We start from the raw sequence: 18,184 nt of genomic DNA, 5'->3' as shown, positions 1-18,184 counted from the left end.
TCCCTTATAAACATCTTAATCTGAACCTCATATCCAGGCTTATAAACACCAAGTAAGGTGTACACCATCCCAAGTGAACAACTTCCATGCATCTGCCTATATCATTTTCTTGTCAAATAGAAGGCATATTTTTCTTAAATCTGTTCAACCGTAGTTGAAACCTGTCTTTTGTGAGAAGCTAGTCATTCCTTCCTCAGCTCCTTTACTGTCTTGCCTGAAGGGGCATGTACATTCAACACAAACTTCAGAAGCCAATATAAAACATCCTACAAAAGACAAGGTCATAAAGGATGATGGGAATGGTTACAAAATAAACAATGAAGGCACAATAAAAGTGGTTTTAAAATACAAAAAAGCAGCCTTTATTATGAGATCATAATACATGCCAAAATAAAAGTGTCTTTTAAATCACTGTGTATGTTTATGAATTGTATTTACAGGTTTTTCCTGCCATTTTAAAACTAGAATTTGTTTGGTTTTGCAGATATTTTCAAAAATAAATATTATAAAACATGATTCAAGAAAAGATGCATACAATAGGAAAAGGGAAACCTGGCTTGAAACAAAGCCATTCCTGCAGAAGCCAAGAACAAAGAACGGGTTGAAAACTTAACTACACCCTACCTTAAACTGAGAGGGTAAAATTTTGTAAAAACAAGAATAAATCACCTAAAAACTGAAGATAGAGGGTTTTTTTCTTTTTTATAATATAACATCAAAATTACACAGAATGCCCCAGTGATCACTAGGAAACCTGCCACATTCAAGTTTTTCCAAACCAATTAAGTCCATGCTTCGTGGAATGAAATGCCCCCCTTCTACTGCAGGCCGAAAGTAAATGCGGTCAAACCTCATCTTGCACTTGTAGGCTGCATTCAGGTTGGTGTTGGACTGCGTGTCCCAAGTGTAGCGACAGTGCTGAGGTTTACCCAAAAACTCCCAGGCATCCTTAATGTTGCCAGGCAGATTACCCAGTTTAGTAACCTGAAGGTAGAAGAAGGGAAAAAATTCCACAGGACAGTGAATTCACAAATTCTACCTTAAAAAAATAGAACTGAGTTGTCACAGCATTGGATTTTTTTCTGTAAAACATAAGTTGTTAAAAATCAAAGATCTTGGAGATGTTTCTAAACTATGATATTTCTCCAGATAGTCTAAAGCACAACCATTTCCTGTAGCACTTTCTAAATCCAAAACATGTTCCAAAATAAATGTTCAGCTCTGAAATGCTGAGGCATAGGGGCCAACATGATGTTTCCTAAACCAACGTCATTCCAGTTCACCGCAATGGAATTTCACGATAATGAGAGGTGATACTCTGACCTTCTAGTAATAATGCACAAATTTCCCTTTTAGTATCAGCAGCCAAAAAAAACTACTTCTAATTTTCAATGTCTGGATTGCCAGGAATTAAAATCTATTTCTCCAGACCACCCTCTTTCTTCATTGATTCTGAGAATTGGAGAGTTGAACAAGTAAAGACCAGGTTCTCAAAATGAGAAAATGTTTTTGAAGTCAAAACTTCCATCAAATCTGCCTGCATCTGTTCAGATACAAGTATTGTTATTAAAACATTTTATTATTTGGAAAGGGACTCCATATATATCACCTCAGCCAAAACAACGCTTACTTCTACTTGGTCACAGCTCCACATCTTAAGAATAAGTGTTGACTATCTCTGCTCTGCCTAAGCAGGTAATTTCTCATAAAGACAACAGAAAAGCCTGAGAAGGTTTTGCCAAAATACCTTCTCTAAATAACAAAGTTGCTTATTTCTATTTACCTCGCTGTCTCTGAGGTTTGTATCCCCTCCAAATATAACAGTGGTGGACTCAGACTCCTTCTGCATTTCGTTTAACACTATTTGCAGCTGCTTTATCCGTTCCTTGGAGTGATCTTTAGTGCTCTCCAGATGAGAAGTCATAAGGCAAAGTTCAATACCAGATATGCTCACCTGTGTGTGAAACAAAGAGGCAGTATTGCTATCCACATCATGATAAGAAGTTCAGAGACAAAATCTTATCACAAAGCAAATGACTGAATGTTAGAGCTCTGGTTAATATTAGTTTTACATTGAAGAAAAGGGGCTTACAGAAGGATAACAGGCTTTTAGTTTTGTTTTCAGACGTTATGAGACTTGAAAGCAAAGTATGGTAAGTAACTTGCATAAAAGATTTGTCGGTATCAAATGCCACTGGGCTTGTATGCTTGGAAAAGTTTTTCTGCTCTTTGAGACTGTTACAGAGAAAAAGCCTGTTCAGCCTTTCCTGGGATTTTCTGTTTGGAAGGCAGAAGTACAGCTGCTTAGTCTTAGTACATCCTGACTCACTCACATGCACAACTAAAAGGTTCCTCTTCATGGCAGTCGTTGGAAAAGGTATTATGTCATGTTTCAGTAGCTTCACTCTGGACTTCTTTAACATTACAGCAGTGAAATACTCATCTATGTTACCTACAGAGGACCAAGCAAAGAAATGTTTGAGGACATCTTCTGCTGTACCACAGCAGAACTGCCATAAAGCAGTTAAGGTTCTGAAAGAGACCTTTTTACCACAACCTATGAGAATATGTTGATTTTTAAGTCGTTAGTGAAAAGTTACATGATAATGGTCTGAATTTTCCAGATTTTTTTAAAATGCAAATACCTAAAAAAAATTATTTATCTATGGTACTTTTTGATTACCCTTGCTACCAATCTTTCAAAATGCAGAAAGAAATACAAAGGAAAATGCCAGAAAAGCAAGCTTTTCACATGCATAATTTGCATCAAGCTACATGCTGATACCAAAACACAGAAACATCAAATGCTTCCTTCTTTATATTATTTAAAATGGTTGGAGGTTTTGGCAAGAGAAACAGAATAAACCCAACCTTTACTTTCTGGTTTTTGTCTTTAGCACCTGAGGGTATTTTCTTACTTGGAATAATAGTGTAATTGCCTGCTTTCATCTGGAGAAGAGGGAGATGTGGTGGGATGACCTCCTGTAAAAACACAACATCCGGACTGTATCTGAAATCAGCAAGGCAAGAAAAATTTCAATTAATAACTGAGTAGTACTGCAACACTGAGGCCAAATGGAACAAAGTCGGGGATTTCAGGTGCACCTTGCCCTCATTTTCCTAGGTTTTGTAAGAATCTGCTCTTTAAAAAAAGAAAAAGCTATCTGCACTGTACTTAGCAGCACAAAGACACCACCCTTACTAAAAGGGAGGAAACAATTGTTATTATGAACATGAAACCAACACGGTAATAAAATGCATTACTTCCTTCTACCATGACCTTGCAGGTTTATACTACATAACATGAGGAATTCATCTTAAGCAGCTGAAAAGTAGCTTTGGGACATGTTTCCCAGAAGATTCTCATGTACCGGATGCTATTATGAATTATGTTTGTGATGTATGGTTGCAACTTGAACAATATTGCTCATTATTAGACATTTAAAGTAGCCATCTGGAAACATTTAACCTCTGGGATGCTCCACAGGTTCACACCTTTTACAGTCAGTATAACAACTCTCAGCCATTTAGGATTTATAGGGTGATTGATCTGTTGCATCTAACATTAAGATAATTGGGACATGAAGATTTTTAAATTCTTAAATCAAGAAGCCTTTTTATTTTTCTGTTGAATCCAGGCACCTGACAATACAAAGAGGAGGCTGTACTTACAATGCCAGGTATGTACAGACTCCTCTAGCTCGATCTTTCACATTTCCCAGATCCAGCCCATCAATGTTCCAGGTGATCAGCGAGAAGTTGCTGTCATCTTCCTTCTGCTGCGAGTCTTCACCATTGACACCAGCAGTACTTGTAGTTGCATCTGCAGTGAGGTCAATGCTAAAGAGAGAGTGTATTTGTTTGTTAACATGCTAACACTGACCTCTCTGCGATTGCCTCACTTATCTGCTAAAGCATGTATGGATCTCAACATCATTTAAAAGCACAGTAACTAAAACATACAGGCCCCTGACGTACAGAGCTGTGGTACACAGGTGAAGTAAGTGGTTTTTTCTCCACCTATGGATGGAAGATAACATTTACCATTCTGATGTGAGCAGATGGTAACCAACAAAATCCAAAGCACTTGAGTAGTTCAACTCTTTCCCCACAATCCCACTCTTTCCCCATGTACGTCAGGAACAGGCTGCTTCCAAGTAGACTCCCCATGGGGTCACAAGTCCTGCCTGCTCCTACATGGGCTCCTCTGTCCATGTGCCCACAGGTCCTGCCAGGAGCCTGCTCCAGTGTGGGCTTCCCACGGGATCAGCCTTCCTCAGGAACCCAGCTGCTGCAGTGGAGAGTCCTCCCTGGGCTGCAGGAGGATCTCTATTCCACTGTAGTTCTCCAATGGGCATGCAGGAGCACACTTGAGGGAATCTCTGTTCCTGCACCTGGAGCACCTCCTGCCCCTCCTTCTTCGCTGACCCTTGGTGTCTGCAGGGCTGTTTTCAGTTCTCTCTTCTGCTGCAGATGCTGTGGTGCAGCAACTTTTTAACTTTAAGTACATTATCCCAGAGGCACTACCACCACCGCTGATGGGCACAGCATTGTTCCACAGAGGGTCTGCCTTGAAGCCAGCTGACCTTGGCTCTGTCAGACACAGAGGAGGCTTCTGGCAGCTTCTCACAGGAGCCACGCCTGTAACCCCTCGCTACGCAAACCTTGCCAAGCAAACCTGGTCAGAATACTGCTGACAACACACTGATGTTTTTGTTGTTGCTAACTAGTGCCTACCTCAAGACAAGGGCTTTTCAGTTTCCCATGCTCTGCCAGGTGCATAAGAAGCTGGGAAGAAACATGACCAGGCGAGCTGATGTGAACTGGCAAAAGGGATACTCCATACCACAGATCATCATGTTCAGTGATGGATTCGGAGGGAATTGGCCAGGAGGAGCCAGCTGCTGCTTGGAGATGGGCTGGGCATCAGTCAGTGGGTGGTGAGCAATTGTACTGTGCATCACTTATCTTTCTTGGCTTCCATTTCTCTCTCTCTTTTTGTTATCTCAAATTTCATTACAGTTAATTTTATATTATTATCATTAATATTATTTCTACTGTAAAACTGTTTTTTTACCTCAACCCATGGGTTTTATCTTTTTTTTCAATTCTCTTTCCCACCCCACTGAGAGAGTGATGGTAAGTCAGGGTGTCCAAGTGAGTGGGTATCTGGGGTTAAACCACAGCAGGCGGAGATCTGGAAAAGTTCAATTCCACATGCAGATCAGTACACTCAATACCTCCTCCAGGTATGCTATGAGATGGTATACATAGAACACAGATCTTACATCTTAACTTTCACAGGTACATCTAACAAAGTATGCATGTACAAACCTATTTTATTTATAGAGATAAAAATATGCATACATCCACTATAATACAAATATGCATAATTTACTCATATACAGATGTGTGTATGGTAAAATCTGTATACGTATCACTACACAACACAAGGCAAAGAGAAGAAAATATGCCTGTGCCTTCTCCAAAAGTTCACAATCCACCAGTCCGGAGGATCCACAGAGGGAAAAGGCAGTCCAAAAGCCTGAGAGCCTCTCCGTGAGAGAAAAACGTCGGGAGAGGACGAGAACGGCAGCAGAAAAGGAACAGGAACCGCCTGCCTCGCTGCCCCTCAGCCGAGGTGCGATGCCCGGCGGGAGGGGAGCGCTGCTCCCCAGGTTACACCTCGGCCCAGCGATATGTCTCCCCGGGTGTGGGGGCCCCAGCGCCTTCCTGCCGAGGGGAACCTGCCTTCTCCCGGGGAGGGAAACCTGCCTTCTCCCGGGGAGGGGAACCTGCCTTCTCCCGGGGAGGGAAACCTGCCTTCTCCCGGGGAGGCGAGCCTGCCTGCCCCCGGGGAGGGAAACCTGCCTGCCCGCTCCCCAAGGCTCCGCTCCCCAAGCCGCTCCTCCTACCGCATCCCCCCGTCCCTGTCACCTACCAGGTGCCGCTGTCCGCGCAGGCCGGGGCCGCCCCGCCCGCCGCTGCCCCCGTGTCCTGCGGCGGGTCGAAGTAGGCGTTCAGCGCCCTCTGAAACACAGGGGCGGCTGTCAGCGAGGGGCCGCCGCCGGGCAGCCCCGCGGCCCCGCCGGCCCCGGCCGTACCTCCATGTGCCAGTCGCTGCCGACCAAGAAGCGGCGCGCCACGGCCTCGTCGCTGCTGGTGATGGCGGCGAACTCGGAGCACAGCACCTTCCGCCGCTTGGCGACGTGGAGCGCCTCCTCATCCTCCTGCTCCCGCTTGTGCTCCGCCGGGGGCGGGCTCGGCGCGGCCTCGGCCCTCTCCTCCATGGCTGCGGCGGAAGGCGGGGAGAGGCGCCGCCCGCCGGGGTTGCCGTGCCGGCGTTGCTGTGCCGGGGTTGCCGTTCCGGGGCGCGGGCGGGCGGGCGGACGGACGGCGGTCAGCGGGGCGGCAGCAGCATGGGGCTCACGGTGGAGAGCCTGAAGGAGGCTATGAAGTACATGGTGGAGTCGAAGGGCTTCGACCGAGTGCTCGGCAAGGTACGGGCACTTGGAGGGCAGGGCTCTGGGAGCGCGGCCCCGCCGGGACAGCTCGTCTGTACGGCCTTTGTTCCCTCCCGGAATAACCGGCTGGACCGGGATCAGCCCGCGGGGGCTGCGCGGGGCCGAGCCTGGCGGGGCTGCGGGCACGGCAGGAGGCCGCCCGTGTTTCCCCGCATTCCAGGCCTCGCACCCTGGCGTGTGGCCGTGCTGCTAACACGGGGTAGAAAACACAATTGTTACAATAAGAATAATTACTCAATTGTTATTCAGTAACTCTCGTTAAACCCTCCAGCTGCCTTCCAGCAGCTCTCTGAAGGTGGCCGTACTGAATAACCTTTAGGAGTCATTCAGCAGGTGGCATTCTTTCTTTCGCAGTACGTGCGAAGCCATTAACTTCCGGGACTGTGCAATTGTAAAATAAACTTCCCTGTTTGAAATTAGAAAGGTGTCTCGTTATGACATCTCCTGAGCCTGAGGTGAGGCTGACAGCACAATGCACACCCCAGTGCTCTCTGAATTTCTACACAAGGCCTTACGCTATACCTTCACTGCACATTCTGGTGCAAGGAAATGTAATTGACTGGTACTGCTGCAGTGTCATGCTACATTATGCTCAAAAAAAAGTTGAAGTTACTGCAACTTGTGTAGCATGCAGTAGCATAGCGGCTGTGTAGGAAAGTTCTTGTTCTAGAAGCAGTTTCAGTGTTCTCATTAAATTTTCACTTTAATTTTTATTTGGTTGTGTAACTGTGACATGGAGTGATGGAGTAAATATAGCTAAGAAAATCAGCCATGTAAAAATGGCTTTGCATTATAGAGGAGTAAATGTTATAATGGAAGCAGTGCTTTTGTTGACAGCACCATGATCTGATACACTTAATAGAAACCAACTGTTAACAAAGTAATTTTTACAGTCATGTTTTTCCAAGACATGTAGGTGAGTATAAAGTTTTTAAAAAATGTATAAAGCTTTAAGAAGATAGTTTATATATTTATGGAGTCCATTTAGTTCTTAGTCACCACTTCACTGTGATAAATACACGCTCCTTTTAAATCCTGATTAGTGGTGAGCAGATATTAGTATTTCAGCTTGTAAAGGTAACTGCCTGGAAGTGAGCCTTGGGAGACAGGTTTCCCGTCTTCCTGGGGAATGCTTTCAGATTTTTCCTGCAACCTTCTAGAATTAGGATGCTAGGAATCTGATGATAATAACAATAAAAGTGCAGTTTGAATTAAAAGTAACTGCTGCTTTTCTGCGAGATCCCTGAAATCTCTCTTACCATAAGTAAATGACTCAAGGTTTTTCTTATTCCAGGGAAGACACATTTTAGTCTGAAACCTTTCACCTCAAGCCTCAGACTTAGTTTCTGGTGTAACTCCAATGTGGTATCTACCCAGGCTTTAATGACTGTGTGTTTAAAGCCTGGAAGCTGAAGCAGTGTGCTGTTCCCCGAGGCAGACGCGTGGGAGGACAAGCGCAGCAGGGCTGGGAGAAGCACAGACCAGCAGCTCCAGCTGAGTAGGTCCTGGGAGCGTTCAAGTACTGAACTATTTTTGTCAAGGAGAGCAGGCATGTTGTGCCAGCTCAGAGCAATGACAAATGGGACCAGATGCTTTCCTCACCTCGCTGGTGAGGTGGAGCACCAGTCCCAGTCCCTGATGGGAGTGGAAGCAATCTGCTGCCAGTGTTGAGCATCAGTAAAGTTCTCCTTAGAAATTCTGTCAGAAGCTCAGGCATCCAGGGCAGTGCAGCATGCCTGATTTAGGACTTGAGGTTTTCATTGATATCGGTGCTATTTCTGCATTAAGATGTTGCCTCAGTAATTTCCTCTCTGTTTAATACCAGTTATTTCCATTAGAAGACTGTACTACATCATCGTTGATCTTAGTATCATTTGTCTGCAAAATTTGGATAGACTTTGGTTTATCAGAAAGGGTAAAACTCAGCTCTTACATTGCATCATAAATAAAGAACTGAATTTATATAATTTATAATGAAACTGGAAACATTTCAACCTTAATACCGTTTAAGATTAAAAAATATTTAAACTCAGCTGGTAACAGAACGGAAACATTCAAGTTTAAAAAAACCCTTGTAAAAAACCTGAAAATTAGTAAGAAGAAATATATAATTATGTCCACATTTCACTTTTAATAGTCTAAAGGCACTTCAAAGTCTTAGTTATACATGTAAATATATGTGGAACTTACCCCAGTTTTGCATCTGCTTTCAGATTTTGAATATAGTGCTACTGACTGAAGAAATTGAAATAGAGATTTTCAAATACTGAATTGCAGTAACTTCTTGGTGTCAAAATTCCAGCTTCTTTTGGCTGTTATAGGGGGAAGCATGGTACCATAGGTGAACTGTAATTCTGGATTTACCACCTGTGGGCCGGAATAAAACTGTATATGCAAATAATGATGCTGTAACACTGTGATACAGCCTTGGATACTTTTACTCATGAATATGAATTCTGATCAGAGAGGCCGATCTGATTAGTATTTCCAACGCTCATTTCAAAATACTGATTTTTATTGAGGTTGCTCTTATGTAATGATTAATGAATTACTGGTGGTCTCATTACTATATTGTGAGCTAACAAATGCCTTCACAACCGTGGTACACACAGATACTTAGAGCAGTTTTGTGTTCCCTCTAATCTGGTCTTTCACTCATGGCTTAAAGCAAAAGGAAAACTGAAGACAGTTTCCTCCTAAGGAATTCATGCCAGCATAGCACCTATTGAAGTTCTGTTAGGCTGTCAGTTTAAATATTTGTCTGCATTAGAAGTACAGATTTTTCTAAGGCAACAGTCTTCTGCTCAAAATCTATGGGAATATCTAATGGGGCATTGAGTTGAATTACTCTATTTTCCATCTTTTAATTTGTCTCATGAGTCCAGAGTCAGAAAAAATTTACTTTCAATTTGATTGAGGGCAATATTAGGTGTTGGTACTACTGTCACTAAGCTTTTTATTCCTTTTTTTGGTTATACAGATGAAACTTCACTCTGCAACTCCTGGAAAAGTCGTTTGTGAAATGAAAGTAGAGGAGGAGCATACGAACAGAGGTGGCACATTACATGGAGGTTTGACAGCCACCCTTGTGGATGTGGTGTCAACAGCAGCATTGCTGTACACAGAAAGAGCAGCGCCTGGGGTCAGTGTGGACATGAACATCACGTAGGTATCGTCCACTATGGTTACCAAAACATACTCACTTTTCTTCCCCTATTGACTGACTCCATTGTACATCTTTTCTGTGCTGTGGCATTTACTAAAAATGGGTGCTTTCTTTGGTTTCAGAAGTCCTGTTTTGATAAATTAAAGGGGTTGCATGTGTGTTTTTGGAGACTGACATTTGATTTCAAATTTTGAGTTGGACCTTCTTAAGCTTTTATTTGTTATATGTGTTTATGAGACAGTGCCCATTCCTTCACAGAATGCATGTAACAGGATGTTGATATGTCAACAATTTTACTCCTAAGAAATTGGTTTGGTTTCAGTTTTTGCTTGTGCAGGTATGTTAATGTCTCCTCAAAACCCAAGCTCTAGGGTAAGCAGCTTTCTGTAAACCCTTTTTTAGTATTACTCCATAAACCAGAGAAAAAGCAGAGTTTACCTCTGTTGTGTATAGAGGGTGAATTACAGATTGAATCAGAATTTCTCAGTGGAAAAAAAATCCTTTGCTTTAGGTTAATTTAAGGTACTTTTATACTGAGAATAGTTCTTCCTGTAATGAAAATTCAAAGCACGGTGTCTTAAAAAACCAATTGTTCTGAAACTTTCTTTGATCATGCTATTGTAGCTTGTCAGCTTTGCTTCATGACTTTTAATGAAGGCATTATGACCAATTGGAACTAAAGTAATCCTACTTAGAATAACTAACACAGAGCATTAAAAATGTTAGAAAAGTAACCCCTCATCAAAACTGCCTTTAAAAAACAAAAAGCTTTAAAAGTGTGTGGGGAGTGATCTGTATCTTTACCAGGTTCCCTCCTTTCTCTCCCAGCACCTTCTGATTTCTCCACTAGGCAGATGGGGGATTAAGCATTTATTTGAGCTTCATGCTACCACTGTGATGACTAGGATCTCACTGGAAATTAAAACCTAAAATTCTCCTATCATTATTGGCTTTTTCCTGCAGTAGTATAACAAGAGGCCGACATCTGAATTATTGACACTATCAGTTATGTTCACCCAATTACATAAGGGCTGAAATCTGAAGTTGCTGTCTCTGGAGGTGATCCAAAATTACCTTTAGGCAATGTTACATGAAGCAATATTAATATCTTTTTTTAACTTGGACTACTGCATTCATTGAACAAGTGAGATTGGATATCAAATATTGTTACAAGAACTTTTTTCCTTTTTGGGAAGGAGCTTTTTAAAAAGTTGTCATGAGGAAGCTATTTCAGTAATGGAAAGAACAGAGAGAAACAGAGAAAATTTTTTTTGGTAACCACAAGAGGATCAGCAGTAGCTTCTGGAAATGAGACAAGGCTGAAATCCTGCCCTTGTCAAGAATGGAGCTGGTGCTACATCAGCATGAGGCGTGGCTGACATTCTTGTGACATGGCGTCGTGTATAAAAATGGACTCGTTGATGAAATTTATCTCAACAAGATTAACATCCAGCAATTCTTCATTTTCCTCTGCAGCTCTAACATTTGAATATTGTTCCCTTACTTCAGATCATGGTTGGATCATGTTCCTCCTAATTTGTTCCAGGGGAACTTTTTGTGCAGAAATTTCTTCCTATTCCCCGAAGAGTGTGTTTTAAAAGCGCACCCTCCTGCTCATGTAAATAAAACAAAGAGTTTTCTAATGAATGGAAACAACATTTGAGGGTGTCCAGATTACCATGACTTTCCTCTAACCAGGGTATAGGAACAGTTAACCTATGCTTACAGTTCCATACAGAAATGACCTTCTGGAGCCTTTGTGACATTGACATTTTGCAGCTGAAGCAGCCAAACTAGTTTAGAAAGGCTGTAGGAAGCCAGCAGTGGTTGGAATAGGACTTGGAGCTGAACTTTTAACTGAAGTCTTGGATACCTCATTGTTTCTGTTCCAAAACAGACTTTTCCACAGAACCATGCCAATGGGTTTCTTTCTAGCCTCCATTTTCTCAGAGAACTCTTACACTTACTTACTACTGCCAGTAGTTAGAAGAGCTCAAATCCATTAAGTGGGGGCTTGCAAGTAGGCAGGCAGACAGAGATGTTGCTTTATTATTTGCTTCTACTAATTCCTTCATGATAATATAAAATGCAGGAATATTCTTGGATTTATCCTCTGTACAATTCCTTACCTGTTCCTTTTTTTCTTCCTTGAAGATACACTTCTGCTGCTAAGATTGGAGAAGACATACTGATTACAGCTCAGATTTTGAAGCAAGGAAAAACTCTTGCATTTGCCACTGTGGATTTAACAAATAAGGCTACAGGAAAGTTAATTGCACAAGGTAGACATACAAAGTTCTTGGGAAATTAATATGAAAAAGTATTTTAAATAAGAATGTTGGACTCCAGAATCCCATTTAGAATTATTTTCTCACTTATGCAATATCATCTGCACAAAGTTGTGATAGTTGCTATCAAGTGAATTTGTCTCAATTATATAATAAGCAAACAGATTTCTTAATTACCACCAGCCTGGGTTTGGGATGAACAACAGAGTGTGACAGCACAGGGATGCACCTGGCTTTTTTTGGTCAAGATAGCAGAAGGGAAGAGCCTTTGGGCCAGCCATATGGTTAACCAGCATGAAAGCATTTTAAGAGATCTGCCTTCTCTACCTGTGGCATCATGTGACAAGGCAACCCTGTCTCCATGCCTGTCACTGTCACACTCAAACACCACTAGAAGTGCTTCCCAACTGTACTTGTTCCCTGAGGTGGTAGTACAGAGTTCCTGCAACATTGTCCAGAACTGGTTTGAAAGTGTAAAGCAGGCTAATGCAAAATGTAATTTACTGATGCTGTAATAAATTAAGAAGTATTCAATAAAGGTTTCTGAAACTACCTTTTTAAGGATTGTTTCATAGTTTTGTAGCCTCTTTGCACTAAGTAAAAGCTTGTCAGCATGGAGTAGTTGAGAGAGGGTTTGGTGGAATCCTTGTACATAAATTCACCCAAGATGTCATCGTCTCCCTCTGATCCTGGAACGTGAAAATAGTTATATCATGTAGGCTTTTCAGCTCTCTCTAGCTGAGGTTGTGGTTATATTTGTTTAAAATCCATCAGCTGCATGTAACAGATGTAAAAAACTAATTTTGGTGAGCTTTCATTCAGGCTAAGGCTGTAGATTATCTGACCTGGCTTAAATGTGGTAGAGTTAAGCTGCTGTTCATCAGCTGAAGCCCAGTCTCCTCTTGCAATGTTGTGGACAGGCTTAACTGCTTTCTTCAAACTGTTGACAAATGATCCATGGCAAGATTATCAAGCTGTAATAAGAACAGCAATGCTACATATACAGTTCATGTTTGTCTCCTCTAGCAAAAAGCTGATCTACACTAGTAAAGGGCATGTGTAAGTCCTTTTTCGTTGTGGAAGTTGAGTCATTGTCTTCAGTTATTTGACTTTTGTGATGAGCAGTTAGGGTTTTCTTCTCTGCATTCCTAAACCAAAAGAAGTAATTTTCAATGAGTTAGGTGACCTGTTCATGCAGACTGATTTTCAATACAAACTTGTATTAAGTTTACTAATGTATCAATCATCTTTCCAAAATGACTTTTAAACAACTAATATTAGCAGATAATTAACCCTTCAGTGGAAGTTCTCTAAAAAAATATCTACAGTGGGCTCAAGCTACCAGCATGTATTTTTGCTGCAAGTTTAGAACAGTTTTTCATGGTATATACATTCTCAGAAAAACTTTTTCTCTGGGGCTGCCTCAGAAGCATACAGGGCTTACATGCCTGTGCTTAGTTTAACTTTTAATAGTAGCATCCTCTCTTTAGCAGTATGTTCGCGATTGTTTTTCCCACAGGAGTTGCACTTACTCATACTCAGAAATCATCCCTGAATCCTATTTAAAGGAACACAATGCTTTGCTGAAACAGCTCTGCAAAGGTGATTACTACACCAGGAACTTTTTTTGGTTTAAATCTTTGCTCATCAGAGCTAGATGCTGCACTGTACGAAATTCTCACGTCACAGCTCCCTCAGCCTGGAGCACTGTTAGGAGTCTTAAGCATCTCCAGTTCCTCTGCAATTATTTGGATGAGCAGAGAGGATCCATCAAATCAACTGGATGCACTTCCTGACTTTGGCGATTGCTGCTCTGGTTTCTTCCTATTAACATGTTCTGGCATATCCAGTTACCTTTTTTCTCACTCTTAAGTTTACCAGTTTTCTTACACGGGTTACTCATGTAGTAGAGTCCAAGAAGATAGTTAAAGCCACTCCCCTCCAATTGCTATAAACCCATTCCCCTCACTGGAACACAAGAGTGATTTTGACTATTACCTGAAATAAAAGGCAGAGGGTGAGAATGACGCAGGTGCCAAATTCAATATGTGCCAAAATATTGAGAAGACTCTCAGCTGCATGTGCTGGGGCCACTCTGTCCTTGTGTAACTGTCCCACTGCAACTTAACATGACTTCCTCAATCAGCACTGGCTGCCTCAGGAACCTATCAGAGTTAAGTGGTCCCATTCTATCACTTAGCATTCATCATATCTCCATAATTACAGCTGAAAAGCATCCAGGCCAATTGAGAGTGGCAAACCTCAACACGGAAACAGCAGTATCCTCCTGTTCCCATTCAAGCCTGGCAAGGACTGTTTCAGGCTGAGAGGGAAACAGAAATAAACCTTCCTGAAATAACAAGTGAATTCTCTTCTCCCTTACAATAGACTATTCAACACAGTATTTTAGAACTGCCTAATTAATAAGAGGGACATCGTTAATATGCAGGCCAGTTATTTCAGAAGCAGTTAATTAAATGGATTATTTTAAGACAACCTTGTCTGTTATCCCTCACCAGCAGCAGTATGTTGACCTCATAATTTATTTTAAAACTGAACTCAGGTGCAGAGATGATCTTAGAAGGAATTGACACAATTGAGCTTGCGTAGCTTTGAGAGTAAACTGTCAAGCATCAGACTTAATACTTGGAAGTGTTCTTTACTGATTTCACTCTAACCGACATGTGGAAAAATCTGTATCTTACCTTAGCTGAATCTCAAAGTAATGGAAACAAATTACCGTAATAAGGACAAGTAGTACATGGCTCCACCTGGCATTAGAACAAACAGACCTCCTGTGGAGCTGACCTGGTTCCATCACTGCAGATTTAGGCATAATTCCCACAAGCAAGCAAATAATGATTTCATGAGCTCATCTTGTGAGTCTTAGTAGTACACCAGATTACATATCCAGTAACTAACAGACAACTGCAAGTTCCTTCTTAACAGCTAAAAATGAGACCAGCCCTCCCATATTGCAGTTTGTTGTATTTTGGGGTTTTTCTTTTAAATATACCAAACACCCAAATTATACTTACATCTAGATGTCTGTTCTTACAGAAGCCACATAAGTGGCCATTTCATGCCACATTTCATACCAGTGGTATGAAATGTTGAAGAACAGTTGTCTCTCTCAGTGAGACTTCAGCTTCCCACTTCATGCAATACCCTGTCCAGCCAAGAGTTTCATGCTGGTTTCGGATCCCTGCTATTGCACAAACGCATTTGGACTGATACCCACGGGCTTGCACCATGTACAGCTGTGCTTTACAGATGCCTTGAGAAAATAAGCAATCAGAACAGACTTGTTTCCACTGGCATTTGAAACCAGGGGTCCAGATGCTGATCAGGGCAGATACAGATCACAAATTAAGATGCAGTGAGAAGGGGTTTAGTCATTAAGGATTCCAGCTCTTGAGAAGATGTCAGTGATAAACTAGGGAGAAGATAAGGAAGGGTGCCACTGCTGAAACAAGTGTTGAAGAATCAGAATTCCTTCTAATTGCTTCTTGTATGTCAAGCCACCCATCACAGTATTCTCGTGGCTGAGCTGCTGGTTTACAATTCTCAAATTCACAAACCACCACTTAATAGGAATGGAGCAGGAGGGCAGGGATATCAGCTGAATTAGGCTGTTAAGTAACTGTCCTGAACAGCAGTTCAAATCTTTTCGGCTTCATTGACTGGCTCTGAGCCACTGCCAGGGCATATGGAAGAATTTCCGACTGCATTATATCATTCACAATTTTAGAATTTCCATCTGCAAATAAAACATTTAGGCAGAACCCCCCAAACCTTCCTTACCTCATTATCCCCAGGAATTAAAAAAAACCCACTTATATGCCTATTTTGCTACTTGAGTTCAGGGCCAACATGATGAGAGTTATCACCTTCATGATTCTGCAATGCATTCACTGAACCACTGCTATCACTAGACCAGGATCCCAAGCTGCCATGGCTGTGGGACACAGCAGCATATACAGTTATACAGTTCTCACTTAAAAGAGAATAAATTACCTGCCACCTTTCATCAAACAAGACACATTTGCTATCCTTCAGGAAAAACACCAAAAATAAATGAACTAAACAAAAAAAAACAACTCTATTTTGTTTACTAAGACAGTACCTGGGGCTTATAACTCTAGTAAAATTCTGGATCTTTGATTTCTTTTGCTTAAAAGCAGTAGCTGCTTGAATAGATTTCCAGAGTTCAGAACAGCAATTTTTTTAGTGGGTGCTCTAGCATACAGTAATTGTGCTTAAATTAAGGGACCTTTCCATATGTAAATCCTTTCCAAGCAGAAGTAGGCCACGGATATCTTCAGCCCTAAAAAGCATTTCAGTCACCCAAGCAGAAGAGAAATTACACTTAGCTTCAGTTAACCTGTAGAGCTGACACAGTCGTCCCTCTGCAGCATTGCACTGTCCAGTGAGCCTCATGAGCTCCCTCCCAGCTGCAGTGCACAAAGCAGCACCTACTGCTGCAGACCTGAAAGGTTCTAATAATGTTTTGTCTCATTGCTTCACTCCAGAAAGCTGTTCCAGAATCTGCAGGCTTACACAGCTTGTGAATTTACTGCTGCAATAAATGCAAAATGAAAAATCTGAGATGATTTTCCAGACTAATAAAAGTAAATAGCAATTAGGTAAACTCACATGGCATGTCTGTCTGCTTGGTGAATGTAAATGCTCTCTACCCATTCTTGACTTTAGCTATCACGCTCAATGGCAGTAACATTAATGCAATATTAAATGAAGCCTCCAACAGTCCATTAGACTAATCTCACTATTAAGAGGCAAAAAACCCTTCAGTGACTCTTCTCACTGTTCAACCCCCCAGATCCTGATTCAACATAAGCTGGTGTTCAGTAACTGCACGCAACCTAAACGACTCAGCACACGAGTGCAAGAAAAAACAGAGTTCTCCTCAGCTCACAGGCTGCAAGTATGTGCAAGGACCAAGCCTTTATGGCATTTGTGTGATGTTTTAAAGTAATTTCAAAACTAATCCATTGCATCTTATGTATCAAGGAATAGATGTGGTCATTCCCAAGGATCACAGCCACTTACTGTAGTGCAGGCTGATCCTCAGGTTTGTATTTTAAAAGTACAATCAAATAGGTCTTTCGGAAACATCAATTTTTTAAAAGTTTAGGTCATTTTACAAGTTCCAATTTTCATCTTTCCACCTGCTGTTTTTCTAACAAACTTAACATTTTGCAATGAAAAAAAAAAATGAAATTGCAACGAGAGATCAGTACATTTGATCTAAAACTCAATGCTCAGAGATTACTAACCAATCGAGTAACCAATTTTTTCTTTTTAAGAGAAACACTGACTAACCCCAGTGTTTCTACTATCTAACACTTAACATAAATTTTCATGTTTATAAAATAACACTAAAGCTATAATCTAGCTTTTGAGGGGGAACTTTGAGACACACATGACAAAGGACATCAACTGCCAACTAACTACAGGCCTGTTGCATTTTGGCAGTACTTGTACAGCAGTTCTGTACAAGTTCTCCATCTTACCATATTTTGGTAACTCTTGCACAGCTGAAAAAGCTTGACAAGTCAAGAGAAGCTTCATAGTCATGTACAGACTATAACATTTAAGAAGCTTCTCATCACCCAGGAAGCACCTGACACAAGCTTCCCTTCACCAGACAATTCACTGAGGTGCATTTAATATTTAATAGTCTTCTGTTTACTTATTTTATCCCTGCCCCCTTGGCACTTACCAAGGTCTCATGACAAATCCTTAAGCAGCAGCCCGGTTAAACTCCCATTCTCAGGTGCAATATTGAGTGTATTTCAATTCTTGGTATTAGTATGACCAAGGGAGCCACACAAGCAGTTGACAATAGGCAGTAACTAAAATTCTTTTAAGAGAGCCTTTCTGTATTTACAAACAGCCCCAAAAATGAGGTGCACACTATCACAAACTGTGCTTTGGAAAATTAGTTTTGTGAGATGAAACCTACATTTTGAAAAAAGACTACCAAAAAGCCATTAAGCTTATATAAAGAGGGCCTGAAACTAAAAGCTAGATGTTATGAACTACTTCCATTCACTTCTGAAGGGCATTTTGCTAAAGTAACTTAATGGAAGAATATTTTGAGATTGAACTGCAAGTTCCATTGACAAAGAGTGGAACAAGAATTGAATCTCTTCCCTCAAAAGCTGTCCTGTTTAAGGGGAAAC

At 41.5% G+C, this 18,184-nt stretch overlaps 2 protein-coding genes across 2 annotated transcripts; one reads left to right on the top strand and one right to left on the bottom strand.

Moving 5' to 3' along the window:
- Positions 1-335: 335 nt before the first annotated feature.
- Positions 336-6,328, bottom strand: TDP2 (tyrosyl-DNA phosphodiesterase 2). The gene is made up of 7 exons (XM_066560982.1): positions 6,105-6,328; positions 5,942-6,030; positions 3,673-3,840; positions 2,919-3,010; positions 2,334-2,452; positions 1,784-1,954; positions 336-984 (listed from the first exon to the last, which is right to left on the bottom strand). Exons 1-7 carry the CDS (start codon positions 6,288-6,290, stop codon positions 703-705), a joined length of 1,107 nt encoding a protein of 368 aa, XP_066417079.1. The 5' UTR covers positions 6,291-6,328; the 3' UTR covers positions 336-702.
- Positions 6,329-6,347: 19 nt separating this feature from the next.
- ACOT13 (acyl-CoA thioesterase 13) lies at positions 6,348-12,530 on the top strand. Its single transcript, XM_066560994.1, has 3 exons — positions 6,348-6,500; positions 9,505-9,689; positions 11,845-12,530. The coding sequence occupies exons 1-3, from the start codon at positions 6,420-6,422 to the stop codon at positions 11,999-12,001; spliced, it is 423 nt and encodes a 140-aa protein (XP_066417091.1). The 5' UTR covers positions 6,348-6,419; the 3' UTR covers positions 12,002-12,530.
- Positions 12,531-18,184: the final 5,654 nt, after the last annotated feature.

Source organism: Molothrus aeneus, chromosome 1 (assembly GCF_037042795.1).
Source record: "Molothrus aeneus isolate 106 chromosome 1, BPBGC_Maene_1.0, whole genome shotgun sequence".
NCBI lineage: Eukaryota > Metazoa > Chordata > Aves > Passeriformes > Icteridae > Molothrus > Molothrus aeneus.
Note: the sequence above shows the minus strand (reverse complement) of the source record. Positions and strands in the feature narration are given on the sequence as shown.